At 42.5% G+C, this 25,109-nt stretch overlaps 1 protein-coding gene across 1 annotated transcript in view; it reads left to right on the plus strand.

Annotated features, from left to right (window-relative positions):
- IMPG2 (interphotoreceptor matrix proteoglycan 2) overlaps window positions 1-25,109 on the plus strand; it is a 113,069-nt gene that overhangs the window by 1,772 nt on the left and 86,188 nt on the right. Inside the window, exons 3-9 of the mRNA XM_054163897.1 lie at window positions 6,963-7,129; window positions 7,904-7,935; window positions 8,034-8,057; window positions 17,076-17,105; window positions 21,765-21,814; window positions 23,052-23,137; window positions 24,116-24,277. Of these exons, the coding sequence (XP_054019872.1) occupies window positions 6,963-7,129; window positions 7,904-7,935; window positions 8,034-8,057; window positions 17,076-17,105; window positions 21,765-21,814; window positions 23,052-23,137; window positions 24,116-24,277 (551 nt within the window). The remainder of the gene's footprint in view (window positions 1-6,962; window positions 7,130-7,903; window positions 7,936-8,033; window positions 8,058-17,075; window positions 17,106-21,764; window positions 21,815-23,051; window positions 23,138-24,115; window positions 24,278-25,109) is intronic.

A 25,109-nucleotide genomic window follows, 5' to 3' on the forward strand; every position in this document is an offset into this window, starting at 1 on the left:
GAAATATATTATTACCCAAGAAACTTAGTTAGTGTCATAATCTTCCTTATGAGAGCTGGTTCTGGGCTAAAAAAGTGCCTTCTGGTTACACTTACATATGTCACAAATAACCTGAGCCCTGATACTACTAATTGTTCTTGAAGATACTACGAATTGTTCTTGAAGAACAATTTGAACACTAAGAAAAATAGGTATTATGCACAGGTTAGCTGCGTGACAAGAGCATCTTTGCTTTCTTTAGTGCCAGTAGAATTCTCTGAGGGATCTTTCAAAAGGAGTCAGGACATTGGTGTCTCAGCCATGTGGCTTTTGAGTATGGCTGGTTGTGCAAACTCTACTACATTCTGTCTAGAAAGCCAGTCTCTGAGTATCAGCCTGAAGTACAAAAGAGAGGAAGACTTTAAGATTCATAGAATGGCTTGGGCTGGAAGGGAACACGAAGATCATCTAGTTCCAACTTTCCTGGCATTGACCAGGTTGCTCAAGGCCCTGTCCAACCTAGCATGAACACCTCCAGGGTAGGGGCATCCACTACCTCCCTGGACAACCTATTGAGTGTCTCACTACCCTTGCTGTAAAGAGTAGAGGTTCATGTGACAGAGATTTCGCTGCAAAGCTGAAGTATTCCCAGTAAGACTTCTTTCATGTGATGAAACATTGCAACAATATGGTGTATTTTAAACCCTTATATCTGGCAACATTGGAATGGAATGGAATGGAATGGAATGGAATGGAATGGAATGGAATGGAATGGAATGGAATAGAATAGAATAGAATAGAATAGAATAGAATAGAATAGAATAGAATAGAATAGAATAGAACTAACCAGGTTGGAAAAGACCTTTGAGATCATCGAGTTCAATGTATCATCCAACACTATCTAATCAACTAAACCATGGCACCAAGCACCCCATCCAGTCTCTTCCTAAACACCTCCAGTGATGGTGACTTCACCACCTCCCTGGGCAGCCCATTCCAATGGCAAATCTCCCTTTCTCTGAAGAACTTCCTAACATCCAGCATAGTTTTTGTGCTGGAGTTTAGTATGTTAGTCTTCAAAGAACACATCTTTCATGTGGCTTAGCTAATTCACAATTAACTATTTCAATTTAAAATCCTGGTTTGCTGTGAATATTGTTTGGGGGTTGCTATGTCAGAGGCCACACACAGCAGCATTTCAGCCAGAGATGAAGTGATTTCTCTGCATGTGATGCATTTGTTTAGTGAGTGCTAATAAGGTCTTTACAGGAAAGATCTCTTAGGAGTTATCAGTCTCCCTGTAGTCCTCACCAAAACCTGCTGCAATCAAGCCATGCAGCTGTGCAGAAATTGCTGGAGAAGAGAAGTTTGCCTCACATTGCCTCAAAATAGAATATTCAGCCTGATTCAGTGCTCCTAGTCACTGTACACGATTCAACTCTTAAGCAGCACTAATGGGATTTAACTGAGATTAAACTCCAGCACTGCCCACTTACACAAATGACCAGAAAGCCACCCTGCCCCCTGCTAGGTGCCCAGTACCGTCATGTGGTGCCCCTTCTCTTAACCTCAGAAATCCCTGAGCACAGACTGAGTGTAATAGGCTAATTGTCTGTCATTTGAAAGATGAATGCATCCCAAATGGTGAAGCTGGAGCAGCAGAGATGCTGGATCATAGCCAGGTGCATGAGTGCTAGCCGCAGAGGAGAATTTCAGAGAGAGATGCCAATCATCTCATCACAGATCATAGCTGGAAGGTCTTGAAAACAATGAAGAAGCCTTTTGGAAAGGAAGCTTCAAAGAAACTTTTTATCTCCCCTCAGTGCATGTTTCTAGAACTGGAAAGTGCTTGTGCCTGCCTATATGGAAATTTTTTGTCACAAGACAATGTAGCTTTTCAGGAGATTCTCTATTATTTGTATTATTTAAGCATAAGCACTGCACTTGAAGCAGGTTACCTTCCAATGGCTGAGCGTGTTGGCTTCTGGAGTACATATGCTGGGATCCACATGATCTTACTACACATCTGGCTTTCTGAGTCAGCCTTTGAAATCTGTTTTGGCCTTTAAAAGTCAAGATCTTGCCTACTTGAAGTGCCTACTCCATGTTTCTCAAGTGGAAGTGAGCACAAAGGCACAGGCCAAACATGCTGACCTTTCAATTTCTCCTACCTCCTCTCTTAACTTGAAGATGATTGTTTCAGTGATGAGTTAATTGACTTTTGAGACCTTTCAGGATGGAGTCCATGTAAAATGTAGTACATGCATGTAAAATGGACTTTGGAGAAAATTTTCAGAACAAGCTGTTGGTGTTGGAAGGGACCCTGGAAGGTGATCTTGTCCAACCCCTCTGCACTGAATACTTACATCTCTAACTAGATCAAATTGCCCAGGGCCCCATCAAGTTTGATCTTGAATGTCTCCAGGGACAGGGCCTCAATCAGATCTCTGGGCAACCTGTTCCAGTATTTTCCCACTCTCAATGTAAAGAACTTCCTCCTAATGTGCAATGTACATCTACGCTACTCTAGTTCAAAACCATTGCCCCTTGTCCTACAGCTACATGCCCTTGTAGACAGCCCCTTCCCAGTTTTCTTGTAGGTCCCCTTCAGATATTGAAGTGGCATTCTTGGTTTGAATTCTGACACATCTTCTGCACACCTGCTTCTTTTCCTCTAGACAGCTGGAATGGTTGCATCTCATCTCTGTAGCAGGGAGCCTCTCGCTGTCTCATGAATATGATCCTTTTTTATTTCTTAACATTTGAATTCTTCAAAGGAAAATGGCAAAGTGACCAAGAGATCAGTTAACACTAAAATAAAAGTTGCTTATTACAGCAGCCATAGGATGAAGGAAGTCATTTCAAGAGGAGCTTACCCTCACACCCACGTGTAGCTTCAAGGCTCTTAGCTCACTACCTTAAAAGATTGATCTCGATTTTATGATGCTTTTAATCAGTATTGTTTGCCAGGGATTAGAGGCCTCACTGCAAATCCTGTCTCCTCCAGGACCTGGTGTTGCTAATGCTGTCCCATATACCTGTGCCTGTGGCTACCCTTGGAGCAGGTTAGTGAAAGTTTGGTGTGAGATCTAGCCATGAAGGCAAGCTCTTCTCTCATACCATGAGGTGTGACGTGCCATTCAGATGGGTCTGCTCTGCAGTTTCTTCCTGAACCTAGATGCTTGGCTGGTTTGGAAAGGTTTTACAGCTAGTCTTAGGAAACCTAATTCCTGGAAAGGTCATAACACAAAGCCTGCACAGCAGATTTGCTTAATGGTTGGAGTATGTTAGCAAATTTTACTCTATTAAGCGAGCAGCTTCAGACATAGCTCTGAACTGTTGGGCTCCTGCCAGTTTATTGCAAGCTCTGATAGTGCAATTTGTTTTCTATTTCCTACCTTCTTAACAATTTTGCATTTAAAATTCAAAGTTGCATTGCTAAGCAGAAAGCTTACTGGCAAATCTGTTCCATGTCTTCCTTGCCTCCCCTGCCGATTCTCATTTTGCCTTTATGTTCAGTTTTGATTTCAAGGAGCTTTTGTTTTTAAGTTGGTTCATTTGCTGTCATCACATGCAGATTGTGTGAGTGGCACAGACACTTGCAAGTTGCTGGAAAGTCAGAAAGGAATGGTAGTGAATTATTTTTATACCATAAATTGCAGCTGTTTACGGAAGCTTCCAGTTGAGTCACTTTTAACTCAGTTTGCATTTTTGTGTCTCCAAGTTTTGTCTACAGAGTCTCAGCATGTTTATGAATCTAGCTATGAAAAATGAGCTTTCTCATAGGGGAGCTCTCCACAATTGGTTGATAAGAAACTTTGGAAAACTTCCCTCACCAGTAGATAGTCAAAAACTTGCCAAGGGTTTGGTCTCCACCTTCAAGTTAAAAGAAAGCTAAACACATTCATTAGGGAACTTGAATGCACTGTTGGGGGTGGTGTCTCTTCAGTTCCTGGAGTGGCTACATCAGTCAAGCCATGATAAGAACTGGCTCCCTCTTTGACATACCTGGAGGAAAGATGGGAGATGGAATCATGCTTGTCTCTTTCCTAACATGAGCATGCTTTGAAGCACACTGAAGAAACTGCTGTTCTTTTCCTGTGGTTGGAGGGGCAGCTCTAATCTAACTACAAAACACTGAAGAGGTGTCTGAGAAGAAAGAAAGAAAGACTGAAACTACAGATTTGCTCTTGAACACCATCAGTAAGCATGCCTGGCTATGGTTCTTGGGTTAAAGCAATCCCCTGATTTACAAACTGGCCAGTTGGAGTAGACAGGACAAGGACAAGATAGACTGCATGTCAACAAGACTGCAGGGTGACTATATGTGGCCAGCAGTTCACCATCACTGAGGGTGCAGTTTCCTGGGCAAGGCTAACAAGTGTTTACATGGCAGTTGTCATAGATGTTTGCCTGGAGCTTTTAATCCCTCCCTCTGTGTCAGAACTAATAAACTCTCAGACTATCTGGGAGAAAGAAAAGGGCCATCCTTTTTCCTTCCAAATACAGAATCAGTTTGAACCATGTTATCATAGAATGGTTTGGGTTTAAAGGACCTTAAAGATCATCTAGTTCCAGCCCCTCTGCCATGGGCAGGGACACCCTGGACTAGACCAGGTTGCTCAAAGCCCTGTCCAACCTGGCCTTCAACACAAGCTCCTTGGACAGCCTGTTCCAGTGTATCATCACCCTCACTGTAAAGAATTTCTTTCTAATATCCAGTCTAAATCTCCCCTCTCCCAGCTCAAAGCCATTTCCCCTCATCCTACCACAACAAGCCCTTGTAAAAGGTTCCTCTCCATCTTTTCTCTAGCCCCCTCAGGTACTGGAAGGCTGCTTATAAGTCCTCTTCAGAGCCTTTCCTTCTCTAGGCTGAACAGCCCTAACACTTGCAGCCTGTCCTCATAGGGTAGGTTCTCCAGCCCTCTCCCTCTCAGCCCTCTGATCATCTTGATAGCTTCAGTTGGACCATTCTTCTACAGATGCATGCCCTTCTTGTGTTGGGGGCACCAAAACTGGACACAGTACTCCAGATGGGGTTTCACAAGAGCGGAGTGGAGGGGGAGGATCACCTCCCTCGTCCTGCTGGTCACGATTCTTTTGATGCCTCCCAGGACTGTTGTTCAACTTGGTACTGCTTGCTGCAGTGGAAATGGTTATATAGGACACAGGCCAGAAAGGACAGAATGAGACTTCATTTCTGTGTCCCCTTTCCTCCTTCCACAGAAAATATGACCCTGTTCTGACAGCTTAGGTCTGATTAATGGGCTTGGAGCCCACAGATGGCACAAAGCCTTTGGGACTGCGATTCAGTGGGGTGTCTTAATTCCAAAAGAAAGGACACACAACAAATCCTTAATCTATTGGGAGCTGATTGGGACAACTGTTCATACAGCAACAGCTTGCATTCAGGCAAGACAGTGTCTCATCACATTTATTCTAAAAAAGGGATTAAACTTAAGAGCATTAAGGAAAATTGCCTTCAATTATTGCTGCTAATTATTACTTGGAACTATAAAGCCAACACTTTGTCTATTGTCATTTGAAAAGTGTAGAATTAGAGCATTTGCAGGGTATTTACAAGCTATTTTTTCATAGCTTCAACTCTTACTGATAGCCTGCTGAGGACTTATCCCAACCACAGGGAATAATCTCATTGCAGGATTGTTGCCCTGCAATGTTGCACTTGGAGTGAAAGATTCATTAGCTGGAACATAAGATAGAAGTACCACTGAAAAGATGTATTCCTTAGTGTAGGGTTCTGGATTTGAAACTAGGCTTTGGCCTTTTCTTAGAGGCCAAGCTGTTATGAGTGGTATGGTAGAGAGGATATTACAGATGTCATTCTGCTTCAGGAAGCTTATTAGTACTCCAAGCAGGATCCAGAAATCCAAGGAAAGGATTATGGCTTTATTGCCTGGGATCTCTGCAGGAGTAATATGGAAAGGTTGTCTCTCTCTCTAAGAGTTTGCTTCCCCAATTCCTGAGGAAGAAAGGATAACTTGAGGGGGAACATGAGAGGTGAATGGATGCTTGTCAGTTTGGCTATTTACTTCTGATTAATGAAGATGCTACATAAGCAAAACTGATTGGAATAATCTTTAATCTTCCTTACCCAATTGCTGTGTCTTACAGATGAAGTTAGGTGCCTGGAAGCTGGGTGGGTACTAAAGCAGTAATATGCTACTGACAGTTAACAATGCAGTTTGAGGATTTTGTTCTTGGAGTCAGTGATCTCAGAGGTCTTTCCCAACCAAAACAATTCTGTGATTCTATATCAAATGAGCTACAAGGCTTATCTCCATGTGGGAAACCTGTCAGGAGTGTGGCATGAAAATGAAAGAGATCTGTGTATCTGTAGAGCTTCACAATGGAGAAACGGTCTCAATTCCTCTTGTAAACTGAAATTGGAAGTGGAAAAAAGAGCTTTTTCCACATAGTGCCAAAATCAGCTCATCTTTAAGGGTGCAACTGCATAGAAAACAGTTTCTAAAATTATTATTTATAAAGCCATTGCTTTTAAGGGTTGGACTCAATGATCTTAGATTGGACATGGCACTTGGTGCCATGGTTTAGTAGTTATGAGGTGTTGAGTGACAGGTTGGACTTGATGATCTCTGAGGTCTCTTCCAACCTTATTGATTCTATGATTCTTCAGTCTTAACAATCTCAGTTTCCTCAGCCACTTCTCATAAGCCTCCTTCTTCATGGTTTTTAGGAAACAAGTATGTTCTCTACATTGTTTTTCTTTTATGAAGTAATTACTTCACTAATAAATCAGGGAGAGAAGTAGTATGAGTGTGGAAGATCCACCAGACCTTCATTGTTGGTCTCTACACATTAACCTGTTGGTGTAAACTCACTGTATTCTATATATTAATGTACTGAAATGTGTACAACTTTTGGGCAATACTCTCATGGCTACCCATATCATGGAAGCACTCCTGTTGTACTAACACCAGACCCCTTTCGTGTGCTTTCAGTGTGTCAGGAAACAGTCTGGGAGGTCTTCAAGACATTCTGGGATAGACTGCCAGAGAGAGAAGAATATCACACCTGGATGAGCCTGTGTGAAGAAGGAACAATGAGTATCTTTGAAATGGGCATGAACTTCAGTCAGTCTGAGGAGCACCGAAGTCTGATTGTAAAGGTGGGTGCAGAATCTAGCTGATATCATAGAGTCCAACCTATCACCCAACACCATCTAATCAACTAAACCATGGCACCAAGTGCCACATCCAGTCTCTTCTTAAACACCTCCAGGGATGGTGACTCCAACACCTCCCTGGGCAGCACATTCCAATGGCCAATCTCTCTTTCTGTGAAGAACTTCTTCCTAGCATCCAGCCTAAACCTCCCCTGGTGCAGCTTGAGGCTGTGTCCTCTTGTACTGGTGCTGGTTTCCTGGGAGAAGAGACCAACCCCCACCTGGCTACAACCTCCCTTCAGGTAGTCACAGAGAACAATAAGGTCTCCCCTGAGCCTCCTCTTCTCCAGGCTAAGCAACCCCAGCTCCCTCAGCCTCTCTTCATAGGGCTTGTGCACCAAACCACTCCCCAGCCTCATTGCCCTTCTCTGGACACATTCCAGCAAGTCAACATCTTTCCTAAACTGAGGGGCCCAGCTTCCTCTAAGGTGAGAGAATGCTGTTTCTGCAGAACAACACAGGAAAATGCAGCAATGCATATTCTGACAAACTTAGTGCTCTTTACCTTTGGAGTTTCACTTGTGGCTTGGAAATGTAGGACCCATCCTTTCATCAGGGGCTTTGGTAATCAATTTTTAATTCAATGAATGAACAGAGAACACAATAAAGGTAACTATGTGGGCAAAGGGGAGGAAACAAAATGGTATAGACTGCATTTCAATTCCTTTCACCTTATGATATTCAAATATACTTAGGATTTGTTTGTTTGCTTTCCAGAAACTGTCCTCTATGAAAGAAGCAATGGGCAGGTGAGTGTCTGTGTTTGCCTGGCATTGTTTTCTTTTGGGGGATGACAGCTGGGCTGAGTTCTGACATTTTCTAACTTTTTCTTTCTTTTTCTTCTCAGCTCCTGCACTGATTGGTCATGTGGGTAAGTGATTTTTCTTCTTAAAAAAATGCTGGGGAAGATTTGCCCTTGTTGGAATTAGAGAAAGCTTTGTCTGAATCAGAGAGAACTCCTCCTGCTGCTGGAGCTGATTTGTGCACTGAAGATGCACCAAATTCACCTTTGTACAAGAGAATCATAAAATAACAAACCACATTGGGTTGGAAGGGACCCTCAAAGGTCATCTCTTCTAACCCTCCTGCAGTGAGCAGGGACATCTTCAACTAGTTCAGGCTGCCCAGGGTCACATCGAGTCTGATCTTGATTGCCTCCAGGGCTGGGGCCTCCACCACATCTCTGGGTAACCTCTTCCAGTATTTCATTACCCTTATTGTGAAGAACCTCCTCCTAATATCCAGCTTAAATCTATGCTGCTCCAGTTTAGAAGTCCTGGCATGTGAAGCTCTATCCTGTCATGCTTGGCATGCTGAAAATATCTCAGCCAGTCGAGGGCTTGTACTTATGCTTAAGTGTATCATCACCTTGGTGGCTGTTGGGCACGGGTTCAGGCTATTTACCTGAAGAGGTTTAGTGGGAGAAATCTATTTTGGGAAGGGGATGTGTCCTTAGTTACTTGTGTCAGCGTCCTGGTTATCCTGTGAGCCTTTCCCAAGAACCTTTAATGTAATTTTGGGTGTCATTATCAAAACAAAGCAACCAACAGCCCCCCAAATCACAAGGTTTTTTAAAACCACTTTTGAGAGATGTGCTGTAGAAACAGTTGCAAGGGAACTGGCTGCTGGGGCTCCTTGGAACACTTTTAACAAAGCAGGAAAAAGGGAAATCATTCTGAATTTTGGTGGCTTTTTACCAAAGAAAATCTGAACTTGACTTGTTTTTTTCAATGTCCTTTTTGAACTCAAAGGAAAATCAGTTCAAATGACTACTGCCTCCCTACCCAGAACTTTATCTAAGCTGTTGTTATTTTTAGAACAATTCAAACCCAAATACCCTAGAGCTGAACTCTTCTGAAAAAACTGGCTGATTATGTTCCCTGCTTTACAGGCCTTGTAAAGCTATGATAAATATGAGATTGCTCTTCTCATTTACTATGAAGAGTAACCCCCAACTTCCTGAATTAGGTATCTCAGAATGATTTAATCACCACAGCATCAGATATTAAAATTAATAGGACAATAAGGGTAAAGTGATTCCTAAGATCTCCATCCTGTTTCTCTCCATCCTGTTAAGCTCTGACAAGAGCACTTCCTGAAGCCTTCAGGACGCCTGGATAGTGTACATCTGTTCAGAGCCTAGTGTTAAGGATGCAGCATTGACCAACTTTTATTTGCTTTTCTTTTCCAAGAGAAAATGAATCAAAAATTACAACAATCTTGTCCTTGTAAGTTTTACCAGTCCAGTTCTTTCTCATTAGCATCAGTCATGCCCTGGAGGTGTTCCAACTTCCTTGGAGGTGTTGTTCAACCCTCTCTGGAGCTGTTCAAGGCCAGATTGGATAGGGCCTTCAGCAATCAGGTCTAGTGGAAGAAGTCCCTGCCAATGTCAGGGGGGTTGGAACTAGGTGATCTTCAAGGTCCCTTTCAACTCAAACCACTCTGTGATTCTCTAGATTGGCTCTTTCTGTGACTGAAACTATATCTTCTCAGAAAATGGGCATTCAGAGATACAGTTATCTCAGTTTGAATGTTGAAGGTTGTGAAAAACTTAGTATTTCTGAGGAGCTTTGGGTCTGAAATCTTACTGTGTCCCTCCATGTGATCATTCAGGAAACTGAGGGAATGCAGAGATACAGGAGAGGAGGTAAAGCCATCGCTGATTTAGAGTCATTGGACCAAACAACTGAAAAACACAAAAAGCCCAACTTTTGATTGAGAGGTGGACCACAGGGATTGATCTCATAGAAAAGCCATATTATAAGTGCTTTGTGATAAGCATTAAAGGGGCTCCAGTGGACCACTGGCAAAATTTACCAAATAAATAAGATCATAGAGTGGGTTGGATGGTCATTTAGTTCCAGCCCCACTGCCATGAGCAGGGACACCTTTCACTAGACCAGGGTCATCAATGACCCCAATTGTCTAACCATGTCTAACCATCTGAGAACTTGCTTCCTGTTGAATGGAGATGGATGGGAATTCTCAGAGAGCTCTCTCAAAAATACACTGCTTTTGTCCCCAGTATATTTTACTTCAGACCATTCATAGCTTTTAGGTGTGATCTGTGTTACCACTGTCAGTTCAAACTTTGGTTTTACTATTTTTTTCCTCTAAAAGTTGTTGTTTGTCTTGTGTTTGGATATGATGGTGTTTTATAGCATACAGGGAGTGATACAGGGCTGGAGCAGTAAGAGAGATTTGCTCTGGATAATGAAGCATCAGGAAGAAGTTAATATAAACTCTTTTGGCAGTGTTAAAACCCCCAAGTTTATTCTAACACTGTTCTGGACATCTTAGAGCATTCATGGTGTGAGAGGTGAAGTTTGTAAGCCAGGGTTGTATAAAAACAAAGCCATGACTGGCTGTCATGGCTAGAAGATGTCTCACCTAACTGTGGACACCTTCCATCAAGAGTGAACGCGCCATCTCAGTATTTCCAAGAGTCAAGATCATTATTTGCTGCAGAAATATACTAGACTTCCCAGTATAGATCAGAGTGAAATGATGGCCTTTTCAAAATGTTCTGTAAGAAGTCAGAATAAGCACCCAACCCACCATCACCCCCAGTCCCCAACACACAGGGTGAGAAATCTAGTGTCCTATCACAGAATCATAGATTGGCTTGAGTTGGAAGGGATCTTAAAGATCATCTACTTCCAATTCCCCTGTGATGGGCAGGGACACCTCTCACTACACCAAGCTGCTCAAAGCCTCATCCAGCCTGGTCTTCAACACTGTGGAAGCAGATGTGAGCACAGTTCTGCCATTTCCTGGGCAGTGCTGCCATCACCTGCTGACCCACATGTGCAGTGCAGGTCAATGCTGTATCCAGTTGTGCTATCTCTGATTTCAAGGGATGGCAGAGCTGTCCTAAATCACCAGCTTTAGGTATCTGGATGAGATGTTCAAGTGAGATTCCTATGTTGCCAGGGGTGCTCTAACATGTCACAGTATCACAGTGTGGTAGGGATTGGAAGGGACCTCTGGAGATCATTGAGTCCAACCCCCCTGCCAAAGCAGATTCACCTGAAGAAGGTTACACAGGAAAGTGCTCTGGAGGGTTTTGAATGTCTCCAGAGATGGAGCTTCCACCACCTCTGGGCAGCTTGTTTCAGTGCTCCAGCACCCTTAAATTAAAGAGGTCTTTTCCAACCTTGTTGATTCTATGATTCTATGTTTAGATGGAACTTCTTATGTTCAAGTTTGTGCCCATTACCCCTTGTCCTGTCACTGGGCACCACTGAAAAAAGGACTGATGCCATCTTCCTGACACCTGCCCTTTATATATCAATCATCACTGATGAGATCCCCCCTCAGTCTTCTCCAGCCCAAAAAGCCCCCCAAAAGCCCCAAATCTCTCAGTCTTTCCTCCTAATGTTTCAGTCTTCTCAACATTTTTGTAGCCCACAGGAGACCTGTACTAGCTGTCCTCTCCTGACCTCAAATTTCTCAGAGTTCAGAAGCAATCACTTCAGTCTAGAGGCATAGCCCCAGGCATATTTCTGCTTTCCCGCTGCTAAGAACATAGAAAATTTTACAGTAGGCTAATTTGCAGAGCACAGCCCAGGCATAAGAAACTAATGGAATATTTTCCTTTTATGAGCTTTCACCAATTTCTTTTTGGCTCAGAAATAATTGTTGCTGTGAAAGAAGTTCTTAATTAAGAAGTTTAACATCAATTTTAAACTAAGCACATTTAAAATCATTTGAAATTAAGATATTTTAAAAGAAATTTAAATGGAGACATTTTAAACTGATTTTGAATGGAGAAGCATCAAAAGAATTTGAAGCTAAAAAGCTTTAAATTAATTTTATGCTAAGAAATTTCAAATTAATTTTCAGCTAACAAATTTTAACATCATTTTAAGGTGATATATTTAAATGGTAAGGTAATAAGTTTAAATTCACAGTATCACAGTATTGGCAAGGTTGGAAGGGACCTCGAGGATCATTGAGTCCAACCTGTCACCACAAATCTCATGACTAGACCATGGCACCAAGTGCCACGTCCAATCCCCTCTTGAACACCTCCAGTGATGGTGACTCCACCACCTCCCTGGGCAGCACATTCCAATGATAAACAACTCTCTCGGTGAAGAACTTTCTCCTCACCTCCAGCCTAAACTTCCCCTGGCGTAGCTTGAGACTGTGTCCCCTTGTTCTGGTGCTGGTTGGCTGGGAGAAGAGACCAACCCCTTCCTGGCTACAACCACCTTTCAGGTAGTTGTAGAGGGCAATGAGGTCACCCCTGAGCCTCCTCTTCTCCAGGCTAAACAATCCCAGCTACCTCAGCCTCTCAGTATCACATTATCACAGTATAACTAAGGTTGGAAGAGACCTTGAGGATCATTGAGTCCAACCTGTCTCCACAGACCTCATGACTAGACCATGGCACCAAGTGCTACATCCAATCTCCTCTTGAACACCTCCAGGGACAGTGACTCCACCACCTCCCTGGGCAGCACATTCCAATGACGAACGACTCACTCAGTGAAGAACTTTCTCCTCACCTCGAGTCTAAACCTCCCCTGGCACAGCTTGAGACTGTGTGCTCTTGTTCTGGTTCTCTCCTCATAGGGCCTGTGCTCAAGGCCTCTCCCCAGCCTTGTTGGCCTTCTCTGGACACGCTCAAGTGTCTCGATGTCCTTCTTAAACTGAGGAGCCCAGAACTGGACACAGTACTCAGGAGTGGCCTAACCAATGCAGAGTACAGGGGCAGAATGACCTCCCTGCTCCTGCTGGCCACACTATTGCTAATGCAGGCCAGTAAAAAAACAAGGACATCACTGCCCATTGCAGGCTTAAACCCACAATCTCAACACTCAGAGTCTCATGCCCTTCCAACTGAGCCACGTGGTCCTCCTCTTTCAAGGAAAGAAATTTAAATTTTAATACATTTATTTTTTTCAGGTTAAAAATTCAAATTTTAAGCTAATGAATTTAAATTTGCAGGTAAGAAATTTTAAAATTTTAGCTAACACATTTAAACTTTCAGCTACAAAATTTAAAGTTTAAGCCAATAAATTTAATTTTTCTGGTAAGAAATGTAATTTTAAAGCTAACCAATTTAAATTTTCAGGTAAGAAATTTAAATTTTAAGCTAATAAATGTAAATTTTTCCAGCTAAGAAATTACATTTAAAATGCAAGCCAAGAAATTTATTTTAAATTTCAGGCCAAGAAATTTAAATTTCAAGCCAAGAAATTTAAATTGTAAGCCAAGAAATTTCAATTCCAGTGAAGAAATTTAAATTTTAAGCCAAGAAATTTCAATTCCAGCTAAGACATTTAAATTTTAAGCCAAGAAATTTCAATTCCAGCTAAAAAATTTAAAATTTAAGCCACAAAATTTCAATTCCAGCTAAGAAATTTAAATTTTAAACCAAGAAATTTCTATTCCAGCAAAGAAATTTAAATTTTAAGCCAAGAAATTTCCATTCCAGCTAAGACATTTAAATTTTAAGCCAAGAAATTTCAATTCCAGCTAAGAAATTTAAATTTTAAGCCAAGAAATTTCTATTCCAGCTAAAAAAAATTAAATTTTAAGCCAAGAAATTTAAGGTAAGAAACTTAATTTAAATTACTGAGCTAAGAAATTGAAATTTTCTATTTTTAACCTAAGAAATTTAGACTTTCATTTTAAACTGACAACTTTAACATTGATGTTGATCTGGAAGGAAAGAGAAGGGTGTGATATCTGTTGGTTGTTTTAATGATGCTACTATATATGCTTCTATATGAAAGCAAATAACCAGCTGCAGAACTGAAGCTGTGACTTGAATAATGTGATACATTTCATCTAATCCTACCTGGCTGTCAGTGCTGTGTCTCTAGGTGGAAGAAGCTGGGTGCAGGAAGAAGCTAGGACAGTTTTAGTGTGGCCTACAGCAAGATGGCTGCACTTGTGTTGTTTCCTTCCCAGAATAACTCTCAATCCCAGCATTACCGACCATTGCGTAACCACGGGATGGAAGTTGCTTCCCTTAAGGCCAGTGCATCATCCATGCAGCCTGGCCTCCTAAGGAACTGAGAGATTAAACTAAGTACCACTGAGGTGAAAACCTCAAAGCAAAAGTAATGCATGGTTCATAGTCTAGACGTGTATAAAGGAGCCCAGTGGATGTTGTAGTGTTGCTCCCATTGGAAGTGTGGAAGCACTACATTGACTAAACAGCTGTTAATGATTGCTTTATTCATTAGGCTACTGGGACTTTGTAATGATTTTTGTTCTCTTAATATTGGAGTATACCTCATGACCATTGGACAGTCTAACTGTCTAATTTGCCTAGTTCCTGAGGGGTCAAAGGCTAGATCTCAGGAATCAGCTGAAGGCAAAGGAGCAGCACAAAACTGCTGCAGTAGAAAAATAGAGCTTTTATCACAGAATCACTGTGGTTGTAAAAGACCTCCAGAATCATCAAGGCCAATAATTTTTTAACTCTACTAGGGCCACTGCTACGCTATATCCTTGAGCCCCATATCTAGATGGCTTTTAAATGCATCCAGGAATGGTTACTCAACCATTTCCCTGGGCAGCCTGTTTCAGTCTTTGAGAACACTTTGGGTATAGAAGTTTTTTCTCAGGGAATCATTGCATTGTTTTGATTGGAAAAGACCTCTAAGATCACCAAGTCCAACCACTGACCTTACACTATCACAGCCATTAAACCATGTCCCAAAGTGCCATGTCCACACAAGGAAGTCATTCTGCCCCTGTACTCAGCGCTGGTTAGGCTCACCTTGAGTACTGTGTCCAGTTTTAGGCCCCTCAATTCAAGAAAGATGTTGAGTTGCTTGAATGTGTCCAGAAAAGGGCAACAAAGCTGGTGAGGGGTCTGGAGCACAAGCCCCATGAGGAGCAGCTGAGGGAGCTGGGGTTGTTTAGCCTGAAGAAGAGGAGACTTAAAGGAGACTTTATTGCTCTCTACAGCTACCTGAAGGGTGGTTGTAAACAGGTCGAAGTTGGTCTCTTCTCCCAGGCAACCAGCAACAGAACAAGAGGACACAGTCTCAAGCTGTGTAGGGGGAAGTTTAGGCTTGATCTTAGAAAGAAGTTCTTCACAGAAAGAGTGATTTGCCACTGGAATGGGCTGCCCAGGGACGTGGTGGGGTCGACATCCCTGGAGGTGTTTAAGAAAAGATTGGATGAGTCACTTAGTGCCATGGTCCAGTTGATTAGATGGTGTTTGCTGATGGGTTGGACTTGATGATCTTGGAGGTCTCTTCCAACCTGTTTTATTCTGTGATTCATGAACACCTTCAGGGACTCCATCACCTCCCTGGGCAATCGTATTTGTTAACATCCAACCTAAACCTCTCCTGGCATCATAGCCTTGCTTCAGTGCTTTGTATGCAATGACATACTGAGAAAGAGATATGGGCCAATTGAAGAGGATGAATATAATGTACTACTTTTTTACTCCTTCAGAAGTGAAACAGAAGCATGTGTCCTTTCTAATTGCTACTTGCTGATTCAGGACTCACTAAAATTAGCCACGATAAATCATGTCCTGACTTCCCTTGTTCTCTGCTTCAAAGCTCATTGGCAAGTTTAGGATCCATCCTTCATCAGTGGTGGCAGCAATGACTGATGATGTTTCAACTCAAATTTTGTATTGCTTATCTAAATTTGCTTCATGAAAGAAAAAGAATTTTTCTTCCAGTGCTAGGATCATTTCAAGAGTTCAGCAGTTCTGCCTGCAGTGAAGTAGAAACATACCTGAGTTCCTTTACTGTCTGCATGTGGACTTGGCAATGGTATTCCTTGTTTCAGAAATGTTTGACCTTCTGCTCAGCTTTACCTTCAGCTGTGGATTTTCTTTTGTGCTCCCTACTGTCAGGTAGCAAATGTGAAAGGTTTGTCCTGCTTTAACTGAAACCAAAAGAGATCTACATTCCAGAGCTATCTAAATAAAAATTAAGAGGAATGCAAGTACAATTTAAAAGGAAAAGCTTCTCAATACAAGCCTCAGTCTTGCATCCGCATGTAGGATAAAAATCCTTCTGAAATCACATACTTGCTTATGTGCAGGAATGTGCTTATGTTCAAGAATTTGTGTTAAAAGGAGAAAATCAAACTATAAAATGGGTTTTTCCCCCCCTCCTTTGTGAAATAGGAGCATTAAAATGATATATTTAAAGAATAAATACAGGTTTGACAGAGCAAATTAGACTTCAGGACATTCAAACTGATGAAACAATTATATCAACCCTTGATAAACTGATGGATGTCCAGAATGTAGTACAAATCTGATGAGCTTTGAGGTCTTTTCCAACCTTGTTGATTCTATGATTCTATGTTACATTCTTCAACCATAGAGTTGAGCCTGTGTTAAACCTTGAGGAGTAACATAGATAAAAAAGCAACTACTACCTTTATAAGATTTGAAATATGAAATGGTATCACCCATGTCCCATTTGACAGGTCCAGGAGTGGTATTTCTCCTTAATTACACAGTATGGTTGCACATAAAGAGCTTGTTTAGACTCCGCAGTTGCCTGCGAGTCAGTGGGACTCTGTGTTTGCTTTGGTGGACTGGAACCTATTGAGGTGTTTTCCTGGCACGACTGATGTCACACACAAGTACATACCATGGGGTTTGTAAAGGCTGTATTTGTGAGCTGTGTTTGTGGTATTAATACATCTAGGCTGTCTATAAGCACTGTTTGCTTCAGATCAGTTTCTGAGACTCTGGGTTTCTGGGTCTTGCAGTACACCTGTCTAGATCCTGGTGTCTAACAGAGCTGCGTGATCTGAAACCGGTTGTTTCTGCCAAGGAAACACAGTGCAGTGTTGTTTGTTCTGCTGCTTAGACATCTCCATGTTTATATGACTTCCTGCCTCTCCATACATATGTGTATGTTTTTATATTTTGCTTACTGCTCAGCCAAGGTGACCCAGGGAATCAGTCATGCAGGTAGGACAACAGAAATTGCAATTCAAATGTCTGTGTCTCAGATTCACAATAAAATGTTGCTGGAATGTTGTCCTTCCACCTGGAGTGCCTTACTTGTGTAGGTATAGTTAAAACAAAGCCTGGGCCCTGGAATAATCCTGGTGTGGGGGGGAAATCCTTTATATTTTAAGTGATGTGACTGAAGGGGGATTTGAATCTGTCTTTACCTTGAAGAGCAGCACATTCAGACAAACCAGTACAGGCATTGTCATGTGCATTTCTGAGTGACTTCCTTAGACATACCTACAACTATGGCTGCTGGGGGTTTTTTTGAGATTAATAAAGAGAGTGTTTGAAAAATGAAAGCTATAATGTTAAGGGAAACTAGAAAGCAACAAGAAGTGAGGAAGGCAAAAAGAATTGAGGAAGTGTTCTGGTAAAGCAATGAAAAGCAAGGCTGTGCAGAAAGTGAGGCTGATTATAGCACAGTTCCTTCAAACAGTGTGTTTTTCATCCTCCTGAGAAAAAGTGGTAACTGTTAATTTGACCAAACTGACTGGCCTTGCTTGGTTAGGTTGCTTAGGGTTTTACTAGGTGTTACTTAAATCCTTGGCTTTTAATTTTCAGACAGCTGTGAGCTGGAATTCTGACAGAAAAATGTTAGTTCTTGGGGACTCATGTTCAAAAGCCTCTCTGTGCCAGGAAGAATGGATTATCTGGCTGTGACAAAGCATGGCCTCTTGCTGCCTTACTAAGGTGATGAGTTTGCCTCACTGTCAGTGACACTGGACTTGCTCTCACCTTGCTTTTCAGCACTCTCACGCTTGCCCCATGGCCCAGTTTGCCCTGTGGTTGCTATCACTTGGCTAAGCTGGTGCCTAAGTTAACATTAGTAATGGAAGTGTCCTGTTGGAGAGCTGCTGCTTCTTTGAGTGAGTAACTGAGACTTCTCTGGGACCTTTCAAATGCAGACAACTTGATTTTGGTATGTCTATAACCAGTAATCTAATCAAGAACTAGTACTCTACTCTAGAAAGCTGATTTTGGGCTTTTCTGCTTGCAGACCATTCCTCTTTTGAAACTGTGATTTATACCAGAACATTCTCTCTGTTTTTTCATGTCTGCTTTGAGGATTCTCCCTTTAAAAACTGAAGCAACCTACAGAATCACAGAATCACCTGGTTGCCAAAGACCTTAACATCAAGTCCATCTGTGGATGGACCTAACATCTCCCTGTACACAACTGTTAGACCATGTCCTGAAGCTTCTTATTCAAGCATCTTTTAAACACCTCCCTGAGCAGCCTGTTTCAGTGCCCAAAACTTCAAGTTAAATCTTGTGGGTACATTGGTCGACACAACTGTACTGGTTGTGGGTGCCCAGGCGCTGGAGGAAGGGCTGCAGGGGTAGACTCTGTGAAGAGAGGCTGTCACAACTCTGAGCTGGGCACAATCTGATCCATCTGGTTCCAGCAGTCATGACGGTGGCACCTTGGGGAGAGCCTGTGTAAGAAAGGCAAAATCACTGCACAGGGAGAGGAGGAGGGAATAGAAAATATGAGAAATTGGTGGCATAGGGAACATTGCAGTGAAAGGAGGAGGCACTCCATGGTGAAGCAGGTATTTCCTGATGTCCAAGGAGGACTCATACTGGAGCAGGTAAACATTTCATAGAATTACAGAATCATGGAATGGCTTCAGCTGGAAGAGACCTTAAAGACCATCTAGTTCCAACCACCCCCTGCCATAGACAGGGACACTTCCCACTAGACCAGGTTGCACAAAGCCTCATCCAGAAAGGTCTTAAACACTGCCAGCGATGAGGGATCCACAGCTTCTCTGGGCAATCCCTTCCAGTGTCTCACCACCCACAGTAAAGTTCTTCCTAATGTCCAGTCTCAATCTACCCTGCTCTAGTTTAAAACTGTTGCCCCTTGTCCTGCCACCACAGGTCCTTACAAAAAGTCCCTCCCCAGCTTTCCTGTAGCCCCATTCAGGTACTAGAGGGCTGCTATAAGATCTGCCTACAGTCTTCTCCAGGCTGAACAGACCCAGCCCACTCAGCCTGGCCCCATAACAGATACACTCCAGCCATCTGATCATCTTTGTGACCCTCCTCTGGACCCTCTCCAACAGATCCATCTCCTGAAGGAACTGCTGTCCCTGCAGAGCCTGCACCAGGTAGAGTAGTCAGGAGTGAAGCTGAGCCTGGGAAAGAGAGGAGGATATGTGATGTTTTAGCGTTTGGTTCTCACTATCCTAAGCTGTGTAAATATTCAATAAATTAAATTTTCCACAAACTGAGTCTGTTTTGCCCATGGAGGTAGTTGGTAAGCAATCTTTCTGTCTTTGTTTTGACTCAGAAGCTTTTTGATCTTATTTTCTCCCTGTCTTGTAGAGAAGGGGGAGTGAAAGAATGGATGGGTGGTCATGTGGCCCTTAGCTGAAGCTAACCCACCACAGAACTGGGTGGTGAATTCTGTTGGTCAGATAGTAATTTAGATCCTTTTGAGATCCTAAGTTAAAGTACAGGTTGGTAAGATTGTTGTGGGATCCATGGGTGACCTCTGCCTTCTGTGGCAGCAGCTGTAGGTCAGGAGGGCCTGGAGGACCTTGAGGCATACTCGGCACTGATCCATGTGCAGCTGGATGGAGTCCTGTGAGTCTTAGTTTGAGCTCTGAGCCTACCACTGCAAGTCAAAGAATCATAGAATTGTTTGGGTTGGAAAAGACCTCTAAGATCATCATTCTCTGCCCTCTTTCAAATAAAAGGGAGCTGACACAGGGCTCAGCTGGTGTTTCTGTATGGGCTTGAGCGCTTCATCTGAACAGAACATTACCAACTGTATATCAGAGCCGTTTCACTTTGCTTTTGTTGAGCTTTCATTTTGACCTTGGTTACAGCACACATTTTGTCATGAGTGAAATTCCAGATTGCTTCACCACTCCTGAAAAGTAGAGTCATATTTGCTTCTAAACATGACACAATAAAATGCTTTCTTTACTATGTTATCGTTTGGTGAGACTCTGATATAGACATAATCTAATGCCTGTTAAAACTGGTGAGAGTAATGCATCCTTGAAGTTAGATGAGTCTAACTGGAAAATATTTTACCTGAGCAGTTAATCAAGCAATAAGTCTTATTTCAGTTGTAAGATGATAAACAAGTCAGGAAATGGAATCCTTTCCAAACAGAACCATCATTCTTAAGAAAAATCTAAATCCTTTTAATGTGGGGTGTTTGATTTGTATTTAGGTTTATTTTTATGGGGAGGGTTAGTTAAAAGAAGTTAGAAAGAAGTTGATGGTTTTTAAAGGAGTTACTTGGCAGAGTGATTAAGAGAGAATACCTTATCTAAACTGTGTTCACTAGTAAATTATGGTTTTGCTGTCTTGTCTAAGAAGGTTACCTTGCACTGTACTGGCTCAAAGCAGGTGCTAGTGTCCACAAGATGGAAGCAGACACAAATAACTGTACGTTTTAAAGCTTGCATAGGGATCAGATTCGTCTTTGGGTCTGTTTATTGGAGAGTGTTTTGTGTCTGTGAGAGGCAGGGGGAGAAAAAGTGCTTGAGATAGGTGTTTGATCATATACTTGTGCTCCCTGTATCTTTAGTATGTAACTTTGGAACTGATTGTCTGCCTGATGCTGGAAGCCTTTGGTTTTAGGTTGGGTTTGTTTTTTTTGAGTGATACAGAGATTGATCATCTATCCTGAAGGAGGTGAAATATTCATCAACCTTGAGTGGAGCTTTGCTTGAAGACAGACTGCAAGGCCAGTAAACGAGTACATGAATCAAAAGTCCAACCTAGCAATTACAGTGTGAGCACTTGTGTATATTGCAGTGAAGCCTGCCAACAGCAGTTCCTTTAAAAGTGAGACTAATATCTCGATGCAATCAACTTAAGTGATTTTCTGAAGGCTGAAGTTCAGTTTCTTGCCAGCAGTTAAACTCCCAGTCTTACAGGTTGGGCTGAATGCAATGAAAAATATGACAGATCTGCCAAACAATTGTTTATTCCATTCAGAATAGACTTGTTTCTGTCAGAGCATGTCCCCCACTCTTGCTAACTTGACAGCTACTTGGGGCTTACAGAATTGGCTCCAAGGAGCTTGGGTTTACTGAAAGAGCCATGTGAAAGCTGCTAGTTTTTCTTCAGGCTGACTGCCTTCATCTGATTTTTATCTAAATTGTTTTATGTATGTGCAAGTGCAACAGTTGCATTTGCAATCTAATGCCTTTCAAAGATTTCCAAAGAAGCAGAGTAAAAGTGGTGATGAAAAGAGAGCATTTTCAAAACTGAGTGTGTTATGGAATACTACAGGTTTTCTTTGTGTTTCGTCTCTGGTGCTTGCATTTGCTTCCTTTACAGAACTGCTAGAAGGCCAAACGTGGTTTTTGGGGCAAGACTCCAAGTTATTTGGAGTATAAGGAGGTTAGCAGCTTGGAGGGGCACAGGATGTGTCGTGTGATGCAAGGGGCGCAATGTCTAAGCTGCAAAAGATAACTGAAATATTGTAAAGCCTAATTGTAATGTCATCAGCAAAGCAGTACCATGACAAAGTTATTTTGCGAGCATGCTCTTTGGTGTGGCAGCAGAATCACAGATAAATAGAAATCTGATAACTCACTCTCATCGTGCCCAATATTAATTTCTGATTTTATATTTATTTGGCAGTGGTGGGACCCCAAGTCCGGCTCTGGAGGCTGATGTTACCACCTTGAGAGGTGAGTTTTCACTGGTGGGTGGATTCTGAATTATGGAATGGAATGGAATGGAATGGAATGGAATGGAATGGAATGGAATGGAATGGAATAGCATAGCATAGCATAGCATAGCATAGCATAGCATAGCATAGCATAGCATAGCATAGCATAGCATAGCATAGAATAGACCAGGTTGGAAGAGACCTTCAAGATCATCAAGTCCAACCTGGTTAATTCTATTCTATTTTATTCTATTCTATTCAACACCACCTAATCAACTAAACCATGGCACCAAGCACCCCATCAAGTCTCCTCTTGAACACCTCCAGTGATGGTGACTCCACCACCTCCCCAGGCAGCCTATTCCAATGGGCAATCACTCTCTCTGTGTAGAACTTCTTCCTAACCTCCAGCCTAAGCCTCACCTGGCGCAGCTTGAGACTGTGTCCTCTTGTTCTGGTGCTGCTAGAAGATTGAGCAATTTGACCATGTTTAGATTTCAGAAAGAGCTGTGAATTTTTTGCACCACAAATAATGTTGTTGCTGAGCTGGAGATCATGTTAGAAGCTGACCTAGTTTTTTGTTGTTGGATGAATCATTGAAAATCCTACTTGTGGAGTTAGTTCTGTGCCCTTTTTACAGAGATCTGCTTAGACAGAATATTTGCTCAGCATTTTTTTCTTATTAGTGTATTTAATACTTTACCTGAGGCTCTTCAGGTGTTTCCTGGGTTGTTTCTGTCATGATAATGTGAACAGAAATCCTATTTTTGCTGTGGGTTTTTGCTTGCTAAACTGTTTCTGTATGTCCATCTACATGCACATGGGTATAAAACTGAGGGAGCTGGGATTGTTTAGCCTGGAGAAGAGGAGGCTCAGGGGAGACCTTATTGCTCTCTACAACTACCTGAAGGGTGGTTGTAGCCAGGAGGGGGTTGATCTCTTCTCCCAGGCAACCAGCACCAGAACAAGAGGACACAGTCTCAAGCTGTGCCAGGGGAAGTTTAGGCTGGAGGTGAGGAGAAAGTTCTTCACAGAGAGAGTTGTTAGCCATTGGAATGTGCTGCCCAGGGAGGTGGTGAAGTCACCATCCCTGGAGGTGTTCAAGAGGGGATTGGATGTGGCACGAGGTGTTGGGTGACAGGTTGGACTTGATGATCTTTGAGGTCTCTTCCAACCTTGCTGATTCTATGATTCTATTCTATGATTCTAAATCTAAACCAACAAACTAAAATAATACAGCCCTGTCTCAAACTCAGATGCAGCTGCCAACGTTCCTTCCCCTCATGAGATCTCCATTGGGAGTCCTGCAGGTGGAACTGTCCATGAAGATGCAGACACTACTGTAAGTGTGGTTTGGTTTCTTTTTTTCCCCATTTGCATCAGCATTCTGTTGTCTAAATAATACTCTTCGTGGTCATTTGCATGTCATAGTACTCAAGGAAGTTTACTAGCACTATGTGTTAACACAAATTAAGATTTCATAGAAACAGGACATGAACTTCAGAAAGTTTTAGGATAATTTACTGGGTAGGTATTTTCTCCTTTGCAGAGGCTTTGGAATGCTGCTTCCCCAACAGACACAGATTCACAGATTGCATTGGGTTGAAAGGGATCCTCAGAAGTCACCTTGTCCAGGCCCTCTGCAATGAGCAGGGACATCTTCAACTACATCAGGCTGCCCAAGGCCACATCAAGTCTGACCTTGACTGCCAGGGATGGGGCTTCCACCACATCCCTGAGTGACCTGTTCCAGTATTTTACCACTCTCATTGTGAAGAACTTCCTCCTGATGTCCAACCTAAATTCACCCTGCTCCAGTTTTAAACCATTGCTTCTTGACACCCACCCTTAGGATATTTGTAAACATTGATCAGATCCTCTTTTAGTCTTCCTATTTCCAGGTTAAACAGCCCCAGGTCTCTCAGCCTTCCCTCATCACCCAGATGTTCCAGTCCCTTCACCATCCTGGTAGACATGTCCATACAGCCCTGTGTAGAAGGCTCAGGTTTTCTGCCCCATCACAAGCCAGAGAAGCCTCCAGGTTTGTAGCAGCTGGAAAAGATTCTGGTCCACACAAGAAAGACGTCTGGACCCAAGCTTAGGAATGTAGTGTGCTGTTGATAGCTGGCAGACTGTATGCACATACACATATCCAGAGATGCTTTCTACATGGAGTTAATCCAAGCTAGGTAGGAATTGTGTCTGTGGTTAGTAATGAGGATTGACCTCTTGGGGGGGAAAAAAACAACAAACCAAACAAAGGCCAAAACAAAAAGGCATTAAATCAGCTCCTGTTTTCTCCTTTTTCCTTCCTTTCCAGACCAATAATGAGATAAAGAAGCAGGATGAGAAGCTAGTGAGACCTGTAACTGAGCAGATGATTGAGTTCAGCATCGTGATTGTCGGTGAACAGTACAGTGAGGATCTGAATGACCCAGCTTCTGCGGAGCATCAGCGGCTCTCTGAACAATTCATCTCTCAGGTGATTACCTCCCCTGACTCTTTTTGCTATCTCTGCAAAGCAAAGCACACAGCACCTCTGTCAGGGCTGTCTTCTCATGGGCTCTGCAGAACTGTCTTGGGGTTTTGCTGCCTGAGGTAGGCTGGTGAGACAAAAAAACCCCAAAAAGTCTGAGAAGGTACTTCTTACAAGGGCTTGTTGTGACAGGATGAAAGGGAATGGATTGAAGCTGGAAGAAGGGAGATTTAGTCTGGATAATAGAAAGAAATTTTTCACAGTGAGGGTGGTGAGACACTGGAACATGTTGCCAAGGGAGGTTGTAGGTGACTCCTCCCTGCAGGTGTTCAAGCCCAGATTGGACAAAGCCTTGAGCAACACAGTCTAGAAGGAGGTGACCCTGCCCATGGCAGGGGGTTTGGAACTAGATGATCTTCAAGGCCCCTTCCAACCCAAACCATTCCATGAATCTATGAATTCACCCATGAAACATTCACCCACCATGAGAACACACCCTTCTGTCTGACATGCTGCCTTTTTCTGTTCCATTGTGAGTAGCTGCCAGACACTCAATACTCTAGTGTTATCTTTGTGTTTCTCATGAAGTAGCCTGCTATCATTTTTGCAGGCAAAAGAAGTGAAAATATATTCTTTGAAAGGATTAGAAAATTATGCTGAAACCATGAATGGGGACATACTCTAACCAGGACCTTTCTAAAGGGCTGCTCCCTGTCTTCTTTCCCCATTTTCTGATTTACATTGCCTTGGGTTAGCAAAAGAAACTAAGCTAGATGTTAGTAATAAATGAAAAGCATCTCTGCTTATTTAAGTCCTTTTCAAAGACCTACCAGGGCTA

This window comes from Dryobates pubescens, chromosome 8 (genome assembly GCF_014839835.1).
Source record: "Dryobates pubescens isolate bDryPub1 chromosome 8, bDryPub1.pri, whole genome shotgun sequence".
NCBI classification, from domain to species: domain Eukaryota; kingdom Metazoa; phylum Chordata; class Aves; order Piciformes; family Picidae; genus Dryobates; species Dryobates pubescens.